Here is a 13,090-nt window from a genome sequence, read left to right as displayed (position 1 = left end):
TGCAGAACCTCTGAGAAAGAGAGAAAAAAAACCAAACTATCTACGATGACACCGTGGATCTGACTGGGTCTCCAACCGGGAGAAGAGTTCAAGCACATGGAGACATCTGCTCAAGATGCTGCCAGATGCATAGCGCAATCATTGACAGCCTGCTCACTCAGCTCAGAAACCGATTAAGCAATCACAAGGAGCTGTGTTTTGTGGCCCTACTAGATCCACAACAGTTCATAAGATACAGGGACATTTCTCCAACACTGCTTTCTCAAGCCTGGTTCAGAGCTATCACTGATCAAAGCCATGACTCCATACCAAACTCACGGTCATGTACTCCATGTCTGACGAGCCCAATCAATTTTCCGCACTTTCTTCAGATGAAGGCACTGAAAGAAATCATGCACCAACTTTACAAACTCTTGACCGTTCTGTGTCCACAGGCTCTGTGGAGAGGACATTCTCTACTTTAAGACAGATGAAGATCTACTCCAGGAATATGACAGGACCCTCCCTCAGTCTTGGCTTTGATTGCCACAGAGTGAGCTCTTTATTTTTGGAATCAATTGTATGATCCAACAATTACTCACTTCATCAAAAAGGACAGGAGGATGGACATCAAATAATCATCAAATGGTGAGTCTCTTGTTTAGAACATTTTGTGGTTTGGAATTATAGATAGATCGATATAGGTAGATACCGTAAGCTACTTTTAATTTTCCTTTGTGTTGAACATTTGCATTCAGCGGTAGTTTGGGCTATTTACTATTCTGTGTGGTAGGCTACGTAAAATCCCTGGCAAGTAGCCTGATGATTCCACTCAAGTCCCCACTAACTCTGTGGCAAAATGTGCTCTAGTGGTGGGCGACTGAGTGTCGTTTTCCTTTCTGCACCAGGGGTCCATCACATACCTTGGTTGTGTAGTTTGCTCAAACACCGTGGTCGTTGTTTTGCTGAGCAGTATGTTTTATGGTCTGTCAGGTTCTCGTGCCAGATGGCAGTGTCATTGATCGTGCAGCCCAAACACGTCTCATTGTGGCATTGCGAGTAAAAATAAAAATAAATATAGAACAAGCTATATAATAACCTATATATAAACTATGCATGTGCACTAGTACTTTATAGGTGCTTGGATAGAGGTGTACAGTATGCACTTTAAAAACTGCACCTGTTAATGCCGAAGTGCTGTGGTAGATCAGTGTTCTAACAGAGAGAATCGCTGAACAAAATATCTAGTAGTCCATGCATTGACTTAGACTTGACTACAGTTAGAAAATCACTGAGCTACTTTCTGGTATGTGAATGTACCACGCACCAACCTAGAGTTGACTTGGCTCTGTGTGGCTGAAAGAGTGCATACCGTAATTCCCCTAAACACTACGCATTTCAAAAAGCATTAAGCATGAATGAGCCAACAAGCCAAAAGGACACAGCCTGGTCCTAACAGAAGTGCTCCTGAGCACCTATAATAATTTGGGTTTTATCAATTTTAGTGATTTATTTACTGAGAATTTACTGGGACTGAGAATAGCTTGTGAACAAGTTCAGTCTTAAAGAAAAAACAGAAAACAATTCATTCATCTTAATTTTCTGCAGTGGCAACCTTTATGCATTTAACAATTTTACAAAGGTCAGTTGATGTACAATGAGCCGGTAAATCCCACAAGTTTGGGATCATTCATATAATATTCATTTGGTTCTCTATTCTACACAAACATCTGATGGTTAAAGTAAAACAGGGCTCCAGGGACAAAATAATACTGAGCCGACGACAAAGACTTGAAGCGGCACTTGATTTAAAGGCAGTTTAAACTAAAAAAGACAACAAATTATCTTCATACTGATCCCATTACAAAACAAAATCTAGCACACCCCTCTGCCCAATTCAATGTAATCTGTGTCTGTACCAAACCACTGATTTGGTCATCAAAATAATTCATAATCAAGTGCAAGACTACTGCAGTGCACTAAAAACATACAATTGAATAAAGATTCCCAACAATTCCACAATATTGGTTCTGAGGTGATCAATAACAAAATGTGGGTCACCTTGTAAATAGGCCAAAATACTGTAAATTTAACCATGAGCAGTTAAACTGTATGACAAGGTAATACTTTAGGCTTAAGACAATAATTGGGGTCTCAAAATTTGTAAGGCATCTTTATTTAAGCTGGTACCATATAAGCAACAATACTTTGCTGATGGGGCTGGATAAAACAAATGGACTAGATTCAAATGCCATTCACTCAATATATCCAATCATAGTCATAACATAAAGGAAATAACCACTAATGTTTGAAAATGAATGGTGGAAATGATTGCTGTATTGCAAATTACTGGTTGAACTTTGATCATCAAGATATAATATATGAAAGCAATTCATACATCAACATGAATGACTATACACTCTTGAATAGAAAAGGTCTGAGAGCATCATTTGTTGTCAAATGTTCTTTTATAAATGGGTATGGAATTATGAAACCAGTGCATTGACCCTCATGAAGCTTGGCCAGCACAAGAAATCAGTTTGAAATGCAACAGCAAATTGTCATCTCATCCAAAGTGGGGTTGTGCATTAAAAATGTCAAGTCAATTTCCATAGTACAAAAATCAGCTTGTCTTCCTTAAAGAAAAGCAGAAGAGTTCTCCAATGGCAAAAGAGGGCGGTGGTAATGAACAGCAACTGGTTCAGTCTGCAAACTGGAGTGTACTGTCTTGACCCCATACAGGACCGTCTACGGCTCAAGGCTTTTGCTCTGACCTGCAGACACCTCAGTAGGCAAGGCGGCAGCGAACAAGGGTGTCCCCTCAGCCCTCTCGGACTTTGGCGGCCAGTGCAGAGTTCTCCTGTCGAATAGCCTTGTAGTCCTCCAGAATCCTCTCCAGGTTGGCCACAGTCTTATTACCATTTTCTGTCTCAATCTATGGAAGGGTTTAGATTTCAGATGCCAGTGTGTGGTTATGAACACTGCATAGATTGTATTGTATAGCTAGAAAAAGTGCTGTTGTATTTTATACACCTTCAATGCAGGATGTAGAGAAATAAATAAAATAGCAAATCATACCTGCTCCTCTAGATCTCGGATCTCCCTCAAGATTGTGCCTGTGTCTTCAATTGTTTGAATCAACTGACTGCAATTCTATGGAGGGATGAAATTAGGTAAGTATGACAGAAAAAGTTACCATATAACAAATACAGGAATAGCATGATGACATTATGTTTGACCTTACTTCATGCAATGCAGCCAAGTACTTGTATGACTTGCGGACGGATTCATCTTTTTTGGCATCCTACAAATTATGAAAAAAACAACATTTATTTAATTTATTGGATACATACTGAAAACAAAGACCATTTTAAGTATACACAAGATCTGGTGTGTTTTGGGAAAGACCTATGTATAAATGTGGAATAATTTGCATATTATGCCAAAACCTAAGGCTCTTGAAAGGCTGAACAGATTTTATTTATCACTTGACTAGCGATGTTCTCACTCCCAGGCACTGCACACTCACCGATACGTTACATCAGTGGTTGTGTTGTAAGACAATTTTTTATAGCTGGTGTCGATGATCAGGTACAAATTTAGGTTTAATGCTGAAAAGATGTGTAGCCGATGTGATACATATAGAACTTGATACATAGTGCTGTTTCTTATAACAGTGGAAGAATTCATTTCTATTCATTTGGTCATTTCAACTGGTGCTGTTAATGACTTCACTACTTGGTCACAAGGCCATCATCCTTGTGAAAAACAAATCCTGACAGGATGTACAGTATTTGAGCTTTGCCATTCTGAACACAGAGGACATGAGGGGTCTTCGCCTAGCTACAGGCTGAGGTGGAAAGTCTTACAAATTTTTCATTTAAGCAAAAATTAGTTGGTGGAAAAGACACTCATGGGCAAATAATTGAGACATGAGAAAAACGCATATTAGAGAACTCCATTTCTTGATCTGCTACCTTGAAGACAAGTTCATCAGTCACAGCAAAGGTCCTGTCCAGTTTTCCTGTCAGGCTGTTGATCTCTTTCTGTAGTTCCTTGGTGTCCGACAAAATCTACAAGCAATGACAGCAAAAGTGGTTACACACACCAGACTGCAACAGTGTTTCACCAGACATTGAAAGAGTCAGCAGAGTGTTGATTAGGGGTGCAACAACTAATGCAGGCCACATGCTTAAGATGTGACAAGTCAATGCAAAAATTCCTAATTTGTATCATATTGGAAGAGTTTAAGATACAGTTGTGTAATAGCATCCCAGTTGGTAAAAATGATAGCACACTTCTCTGCAATGAGCTGACCATTTGGAAATGTACAAACTGTAAGAGGGGATGCAGTAACAAAATCTGACCAGAGTAACAATAGAAGTGTGCTCAGCTTGCAATCATGCCAATTAACTGTCAAGAGAAAATTCAACTTCATTCAGCCAACTTCTTGCATTCTGTGGCCTATCCTATCTTTTGACAGAACAATCAAGTTGCTTTGCCTCCAGGATGATCTCCCCATTGTTAGATGAAAGACTCTGAAAACCACCTTCTTGTAATTTGCATCTTGACATACCTTTGTAATATCCTCCTTCTGTTTCTTGATGTTGCCAACAATCTCTAGAATCCTCAGCGTGTACGCCGAACGAGAGACATCTTGTGGGAGATTTTCTAACTCTGTTATCTAGTTGATAAGAGACATGCCACAATTACAGGGAGTCAGGCGTACCTTTAGGAAGCTATCCTGATACAATTATGCAGATAAATGCTCTCAAATGAATCTGAATACAAGCTAATACCAGTTGTTTGTACAGCCCTTCCTTCTTCTTGGCTTCATCTGCAGACTGACGGATTTTGTCATGCAGATCCTTGATTTCAGACAGCTTTCTGGATGATTCCATCTGGGGAAAATGAATGGACACAATCAGATAGTGTACTTGCAGTCATAAATAAACACACTTGCATCCATCTTGGCAGGTACTGCTTACATCCTGATTGCTGCAGAGTTCTTTGAGTCTGCGATGCTCATCGATGAGTGGAGCACGGTGTTTCTCCCACTGAGACGCCAGGTTCACCACTCGCTTGGCACTGCCCTCTACCAGAGCCTGGTGGATGGAGCACAAACACACATACACATATAATCATCCAGAAAAGGTTCTCTTACTAATTTTGATTACGCATCTCTACAGAAGTAGAATTGCCTGGAGAAATCAAGTCAAATCAGTCTTCCTACCTGAAGCTTTGCCAAGTTGTTCTCAGCGTCTGGCAACAAGTCAATGGTTTTCTTCTTCACCCGCATTCTCTCCTCGTTTTCATTGTTCCCCAACTCTCTCTGCTTCAACTCATCCCACACCTAAACAAAATAGACAAACAAAATATCAGATCAATTCGAATGACAATAATACAGCCAGGCAAAATACATACATAGGGGACAACTGAATTCACTTCATTCAGCTCTGCTCAGTTTGCTCTTTTTGAATGGCGTTATGCTTGGCCTTTCCTTCTCTGAAAATTCCCAAACTGAAATAATAATCCAATACTGCAGACAATGTCTTGCAAAGTAAATGACCTTTGAAGCTGCATAAAAACTTTCTATGTGCAGAGCTGTTCCCCTGCTGGTCTGGGATCAAATCCCACCACAACTTTCTGTAGTCTGTCCCCCTCTGTTTTCCAACAGAGGGGGACATTGCAACTGCTGGTAACATATTCAGTGTAAGCCTACACAGTCTTTATTCTTTACCCTAATCTGACAGTGGAACTCCTGTTTCTTTTATATTCTTTTATGGGTGTATACATCGATCAAGCCTATCAAATTATTATACTGGCTACATGTTCTGCAAAGATAGAAATATTGGGCATGCAGTGGAAGGCACAATCATAGGGAAGGTTAAATTCTCACTCAGTACCATCTAACCATCAGAAACTGAAAGAAAATGATGCTCACTGTGTTAGAAATCAACATCAACTTTTCCTAACTGAGTTGAAATCATTGCACTGTATCTTTAAGCTCAGCAAAGGGGTGTGTATGTCACCTGTGTATTGGTGACATTCATCTGCTTCATGTCTGTGGTTAGCTGGTCGACATCGAGGCAAAGCTGCTGGAGCTGCTGCTGCAGCGATGCCAGCTCCTCCTGTTGGCAGACCTGGACATCGCCCTCTGACTGCCGCCCGCTGGGCATGGAGCTGGCTGCTGCTGGCGTCTGCTGGAGCACACACACAAACACACCACTAACAGAATGCTATGTTCAACTCTTGCTGAGAGAAATTTGTGTTTGATCATTACTGTATTTTTTAAAGGGTGCTATTCACCTGAGCAAAGGTGAATTTCTGGGTGTGGGTGAAGTGAGTGCCCTTGGTCAGGATGTGGTCGGTGGGGGCAGCGCCTCTAAAGGACTGGAGCAGCTCTGATAAGTCGGAGTTGGAGCGAGGGGCACCAATGGCACTTTCAGGGCTGAGCTGGGCAGCAGAGCGAAGCTGCTCCTCGATGCGTTTATGCAGGCGGGTTAGTTTCCTGGATCGGTACTCCTGTTCAACAAAAGTGCAACAGGTTAGGACAGAAACAGGTGTTTCCCAATACGTAACATTTATTTGTATCACAATATCAGACCACAAAGAAATTTCCCCTCCTGACATAACATTAATAGTGCTTCTTGTGTTTTTCACAGTCTTTTCTGATGCTGGCTAGGTGTAACACACCTTGCCACCACCACACAACCTAAGAACCTGTGGCAAAGAAGCCAAGGCACACAGGTTGTTTCTGTCAAACTTATTTAAATAAACAATTTTTAAGTGCATAGATTAAGTATTATTCATCAATTTACAGTTTGAATATGCATTCCACCACTTATCTATGCTCAATCTGCTCACACACACAAAGATAAGTAAGATTTGTGTTATAGTTCAGTGAGATCATAACAGAAAAACAACTTGATAGGACTACCATGTATTCTATATTACTTCTCCCAGCTATGCCACCAATTTGTATGTCTAGTGTCTAGTGAGTCTTCATGGAGCTTTCCACTGGCTGTTAGAGTGTGTTAGGAAGTCTTGAGGAGGTTAATTTTCTCTCTGGCTCCTATTCCTTTACCTTGTGCTTTTCTGTGATAAATATTCAAGTAACACAGAATATTTGTTATATTTACTGGTAATGTGGCTTTGACCATAGCAGCAACCTCCTGGCTGCTTGGTGATCTAAGAATCATAGCTTATTTTATTTTAATTTGAGTACCTGTGGTGTGAGGCGAGAGAGGAGTCCCTGGCTGTTCCACTCATTCTCCCACTCCTGAGTGGCGCTCAGCTCAGCCATGTGCTGCTCTAGTATGGACGCCGCCACTGAGGCATGATGGGAAGGCTGGGCAGTCACAGGAGGAAGGATATCCCTCTGGTAGTCATTCACCTCTGAAATTAGGGCACGGAAAACCAACACACACATTTTATTCTAATCTCTTCAGCACCCATCCTCTCTAAATTAAATATCAGTGTTCCATTTTTTTTTACTTCCTATCAACACAGCGACTTCACCAGTAACCTGATGAGTTCATGCAACTATACAGAGCCTGAAAGAACCAGGATTCAGATGCTTCTTGATGTTGTAGGTAGGACACAAATGCTTCTTTTGAACATTTAATTATCATTATCCAAAAAGCAGGAATCACTGCAGGAATCAGTGCATTGCATTAGAAAAACAGAAATGGGCTGCCACAGGATTTTACATCAATCAGATCAATTTCAAGCATACAACAAACATCTGTGCAGTAAGAGGCATACCTTTCAACTGCTTCTTCCCTGAACATTTAGTGCTGTGTGGTAAACTTAGAGGCTGAATGTGGAAGTTGTGCAATGGTCCTGGGCTCTAAAGGGCAACAACAACAAAAACATTTTCGTAGTAATCAGATTCCGAGTCAATTTTTTGCTCCACAGGCGAGAATACCAACAAACGAACAATTTGCTCCAAATCTTTTTTGCAATGGAAATCACTCTTTGGCTTTAGGGGCAGGTAGCAATGGCCTCTCTCTGGAGAGCTTACATATTATAATAAACAAGTTGACATCATCCCTCCCAAGGCCAAGACTATGGCCACAATCAAGTCATATCCATGTAATTATCACGTCTTTCTTCAGTAACTGATGTGCAACTGAGTGAGTTTACCTGTGTTTCACAGAGCAGCGGCAGTCTGCAGTTGGGAGGGAGCCAGGGCAGCGCTAGCTGGGCTTTGATCGCAACAGCGATGGCTCTCTGGAGGACCACCGATTTACCTGGAGGAAGAAAGGAAAGAACGCTCTACAGTGAAGTAAGTGATGAAATTTTGAACACAATCAATCGTCACAATGGCAAAAACTAGGAGAATAAGGTTGAAATAAGGTTGAATATTGCATGGAAATTTTCTGTAAAGTTTCCAACCCTTTGTAGCCCTAAATGCATGTATGGACAGAGAAAGACAGACTGGTGTAAATGTACCTGCTGGCTGGTCTGACGCCTCAGCACTCTCTCTGGGCAGCTTCTCCACCAGGAACATCAGCAGGGAGCGGATCTCCGGTTCGTTGCTGTACAGAAAGGTCTGGTAGCCTATTTCTCCTTTATAGCCAAGGTCCTGGAAACCAACATTTTGACATGGTATTAATACTGCTACTAGGGAGCTAGAGACTCATTAACTTAACCCTTATATAAGCAGACACACACACACACACACAAGTGATCGGTGTAACCCCAATAGTTAATGCTATAGTGTTTTGGGGCGCTATCACCCGACTTAGTACCCAAAAACACACAAAGTCAAATGTGATAGCTCCTTCACACTAATTAGAGAAAAAGAGACAAGCAGACAACCTGAACTCTATGATTAAGTGTTTCATTAAGTTCTGTGAGATAAATTAGTTCAGGTAAACTAGGTCAGCCTAATTCTGCCAAAGGAATGTAATTCTGTGGATTCTTGTGACATAATCAAAGAGCTGTCAAGCATCACTATCATTAGTCACCACTAACCTAAACAACAACCATCGTTCACATGAACAGTTGTCCCATTGTCCGGGACAATTTTTTAAGACATGTGACACAGAGGCTATTTGTCACTTGCCTGAAACCACAAGTAAACAAACTCAACTCTGAGGAGACGGGTGAGAAAGAAAGCATGAGAGAAAACCAAAACCATTTAGGAGGAGCAAAACGGAATAGAGGAATTATGAATATTAATAATTGCAGAGTGCAACACAACATGGAAGGGGATGAAGAATCTATATACTGCACAGCGTGAATTACTTCTAGCTAACCAACAGAAAGATTTTCCATTATAACTAAGAGCAATCGGCTATTGCCTCGACTGACAGCTGTGCTGACATGGTGGTAACACAACACAGTGAGCACTAGTTGTACAACTAGTACCAGCTACCTGCTGCTGTAAAGGTTTCAGATTTCGAGTCAGCTACAAATTGTCAGGACTTCTTTGATACTGTATATTAGCAAATTGTCTACCACAATGTTAAACAGGGTTAGCTGGGGCTTACTTATTAGCCATTTGTCCACTATAGGACTAAAATGAATTGCCTGGGTTTACTCATTATCTGTCTTTGAAGTTCCTCAATGACATTTAAGCAATATGTTTTAGATTTTGTTGCAAACATATATAATTTTGAATATGGACTTGTTTCAAATGAACACTTCTTGAGTTTTGATACTGATTTCTTGTGGAGAGTGAAGAGCTGAGCTGAAGGTACTGATCTATGTATCCTCTTCTGTCAGCCTGGATTTCTGTGCCTGGTCTAGTCTAATCAAGTCTAGTCCGTTGTCTAGTCTAATCAAGTCTAGTCTGTTGTCTAGTCTAGTCTGTAGTCCTTTTAGTCAAACTGGTTGGTTTAATAGTATGGAATCTACATTCAGTTGTGGTTCTGGTCATCATCTCTGTTAACAAGTTAGAAACAAGAATGCATACATTGACAAAGTGCTTACCACTGGCTACTGTTCTGTCGTTTCTTCTTCCTCCTCCACACTGTCTTCATCTCCCCTACCTGTCTGTGGTGCTGCCTCTGCACCTGTTGGTGGCAACCCTTCCTCATTTGTACCATTTTGCATTTCCGCGTCCTCCCCCACTTGAGTTAAAGGTCTGTTCCTGGTGTTGTGATTATAAACCCGGTCCCTTCCAACCATTTCTCCTCAAAGCCTCAGCATCCTGTCACTCTTGTCGGTTACCACTGCCGTGTTCATTTTACACTATTCATGTTTATCATTTGACAGCTGTATTTTTCAGCAGTTGCTGGGTGCTTTGGCCAGTTACAGTGAAAAACCGTATCATACTCCAGGCTGATAGTGACTGAAGGTGTCTTACCTGACAGGCCTGTGCCAGGCTCATGCCCACTCTGAAGCGGGCAGACATGCCAGGAGGGAGGGAGGCCGGCAGCGCGCCGCCCAGGCCCGGATCGATCACCCGCACACATCTGACCACCGCCTCCACTATCAGCTCACTGCTGAACTGCTTGACACTCTGGATGTCCTCACTCACCTCTCTGTGGATGGGACATTAAATATAAGCGTCTGTCCTCAGTCAGTGGAAAAACTATACCAAACTCACTCACGTTATCGAACTTTTTCCCTTGACACACACACACTCACTCATGTCAGGTCATATGATGGGCTAGCTGCTGTCGAGTTGAGCTACGCTTAACTCCATGGCCGCTTTCAGACCACATAAGGAGGTTGAAAGTTACCCACCGAACTTTTTCAGCCAACTAACAGTTAATTGTAATATATGCATACAACGTTACAACTGCAAACTAATAAAAAGCTGTTGTGAATACTTACGTGCCGGCCTGTCTAAGAGCGTGAATCAAAATCTTATCAACCTCCTCCATCACTGTAGTTTCTCTGAAGATAGACTGACAGGCTTGTGACAGGGCGCCTGATGCTAACAGGCTTGCTAGCAATGAGTTAGCTAATTTTTACAGTAGGGTTTCCCATTGATTGAAAGCAGGCTAGCTAACTAGCTTCCCTGTTCTGTTAGCTAGGAACTACTAGTTAGCTGGCAACAATGCCACTCCTCATCGCCTAAGCAAATCCGCTGTAATTCCCCAGTGCTTCTGAAACGTCTCCGCTGCAAATAACCTTTCGTTGTAGTGAAAGCGCCTGTTGTACACACTATAAACTGAAACAACAACAAACGTTAGCTGCTACAATCGTAACAAATCTGACATTTCTGCATCTTGTTCCGCGTCACACGGGAGGAGTGCCGCGGTGTTTATGGGAGGTAGAGTTTCGCTCTACCTCGTTCGCTAACAAAATGAGCGACCAAGAACTCTGATTCCCAGCATGCACTGGGTAAGACAGTCTCATGACTGGGAAGACGTGTTGCATTGTGGATCTTTCGAGACTCCTTCATTATTACTCCTCTGTGTGTAAAAAATCAGCCGTACTAAACCTAACTTCACATTTGTCAAACCTTTGGACACCAAAGGAAATGTTAGTATGTCAGAGTTGACAGGTATTTGGTGTATTACAGAATTAATACCAATCACTGAGAGCAGGTGTTTCAGTATTGTAGTTTTACAGTATAGAGAACATTATTACGCGATGCCCCTGGGGCCAAAAACAGGTGTTTGGTGTATTAGAGAATTATTTCTATTAGAGAATTTGGTGTATTAGAGAATTACTATGAAACACTGAGAACTGGTCTTTAAGTACCTGTTTTACATTATAGAGAACATTATGACATGAAGTCTCTGGGGCCAAAGACAGGTACTTGGTGTACAAGAAAGTTAATATGAATCACTGAGAGCAGGTGTTTCAGTACAGTTTACCTGTTTTACATTATATTATATTTATCTGTTGTACTTTATATTATTAATAATGTCATGTGTTCATGTCATGTGTAACCAGACAAGATTCATCCTAGCAACGTTTCATACCAATAGACCCTTTTCACAAACATGGCTGACGAACTTCCGCTTCATCCTAGTAAGGTATGGATCGGTTCTCATCATTGCCAGCACTAACTTTCTGTCGCCTCTGACTCTGTCTGTGATCACTTATTTTGTGGTGTTTAAAACTTAGTATATAGCACAATACAGGTGTTGTCATTGACATAGGCTATCTTTCTGTTTCTGTTGTCAGACAACTGCGCGACTGTAAAAAAAAAGAAAAAAAAAAGTGATTTGATCGAGGGTCACAAACTGCTAACAGCCCAGAAATTACCGTTAGCCAGTTAGCATTTTGTGACTCTTGATCAAAGTTGTCAGATCGACTCTATCAGCTAATTTAAACCCAGAAACTAATCTTTGATGCCGATCTTAAGTTTGATGTTCAGGTTCATGTACAAGAGTTGTGCAGTCCGAAGAAAGTCATTCACACTTTTATTTCCTCACCCCCCAGATGGCTGCAACTCTATGCATTCTCCTGCCTCAATCAAAAGTTTGTCCAACACTCCCGCTTGTGCAGAATGCAGCAGATAGGATTTCAACGGGTCCTAAGAGTAGTAATCACATCACCACAATTCGGTATCACTTCGCTGATTACCTGTTAGTTTCAGAATTGACTTTAATACTTTGCTGATCACTTTTAAAGCACAGATGAGTTTGGTCCCCAGGTTAACCCCTTATGAGCCTGAGGGCAACCCTAGCGGTCTGGGCAGGGTTCTCCTCATTCCTAAAACTAGTCTAAAGGAGACTGGAGCTCTGTTCCAAACCGTTCCCTATTACAGAAATAGTGCACTATAGTTTGTCTGCCATTTTGTACTAGTGTCCGAATTCTCAACGGTTAATTTGGTTCACCATATAGTTCACTATAAAATACCCAAAATGCACTGCAAATTGTAGTGAACAGACGATGTACCCTACAATTTCTCCTGTGTACCACAATGCAATGCGATTGTGTCTCAATAGAGGACGCCATTTCCACTGCAACCCACACTGCCCTATCCCACTTAGAAAAGAAGGACACTTACGTCAGAATGCTGTTCATCGATTACAGTTCAGCATTCAACACGATCATCCCCTCTAAGCTAACGGACAAACTGCACATCCTCGGCCTAACCCCCTCCCTCTGCAACTGGATTACAGACTTTCTCACTGGCAGACCACTGGGACTCTCACTTCAAAGACACTGATTATGAATACTGGCTGTCCTCAGG

At 41.6% G+C, this 13,090-nt stretch overlaps 1 protein-coding gene across 3 annotated transcripts; it reads right to left on the bottom strand.

The window, feature by feature from the left end:
• Nucleotides 1-2,428: 2,428 nt before the first annotated feature.
• ccdc22 (CCC complex scaffolding subunit CCDC22) lies at nucleotides 2,429-11,168 on the bottom strand. Of its 3 annotated transcripts, none has more exons than XM_071900740.2 (16): nucleotides 10,771-11,168; nucleotides 10,298-10,475; nucleotides 8,437-8,569; nucleotides 8,128-8,234; nucleotides 7,747-7,831; nucleotides 7,208-7,377; nucleotides 6,289-6,504; nucleotides 6,012-6,182; nucleotides 5,213-5,332; nucleotides 4,968-5,084; nucleotides 4,779-4,880; nucleotides 4,556-4,663; nucleotides 3,957-4,052; nucleotides 3,224-3,283; nucleotides 3,058-3,132; nucleotides 2,429-2,914 (listed from the first exon to the last, which is right to left on the bottom strand). In XM_071900740.2, exons 1-16 carry the CDS (start codon nucleotides 10,818-10,820, stop codon nucleotides 2,801-2,803), a joined length of 1,902 nt encoding a protein of 633 aa, XP_071756841.1. In that variant the 5' UTR covers nucleotides 10,821-11,168; the 3' UTR covers nucleotides 2,429-2,800. The 3 variants fall into 3 exon arrangements, with proteins under 3 accessions (XP_071756841.1, XP_071756851.1, XP_078144408.1); XM_071900750.2 differs by having other exon boundaries at nucleotides 6,012-6,179; XM_078288282.1 differs by lacking the exon at nucleotides 10,771-11,168 and adding an exon at nucleotides 9,922-10,004 and having other exon boundaries at nucleotides 10,298-10,418.
• Between the last annotated feature and the right edge of the window lie 1,922 nt (nucleotides 11,169-13,090).

The sequence above is a fragment of the Centroberyx gerrardi genome, chromosome 14, assembly GCF_048128805.1.
Source record: "Centroberyx gerrardi isolate f3 chromosome 14, fCenGer3.hap1.cur.20231027, whole genome shotgun sequence".
Lineage (NCBI taxonomy): Eukaryota > Metazoa > Chordata > Actinopteri > Beryciformes > Berycidae > Centroberyx > Centroberyx gerrardi.
The sequence above is the reverse complement of the archived record's forward strand: the minus strand, read 5'-3'. Positions and strand labels throughout refer to the sequence as shown.

Bases quoted from the DNA above. Each gene is read 5' to 3' on its own strand.
- ccdc22 (XM_071900740.2), bottom strand. From the start codon at position 10,820: ATGGAGGAGGTTGATAAGATTTTGATTCACGCTCTTAGACAGGCCGGC. The intron at 8,570-10,297 runs GTAAGACACCTT...GTTGGTTTCCAG, and splicing joins GCCTGGCACAGGCCTGTCAG to GACCTTGGCTATAAAGGAGA. The intron at 8,235-8,436 runs GTACATTTACAC...TTCTTCCTCCAG, and splicing joins GGCGTCAGACCAGCCAGCAG to GTAAATCGGTGGTCCTCCAG.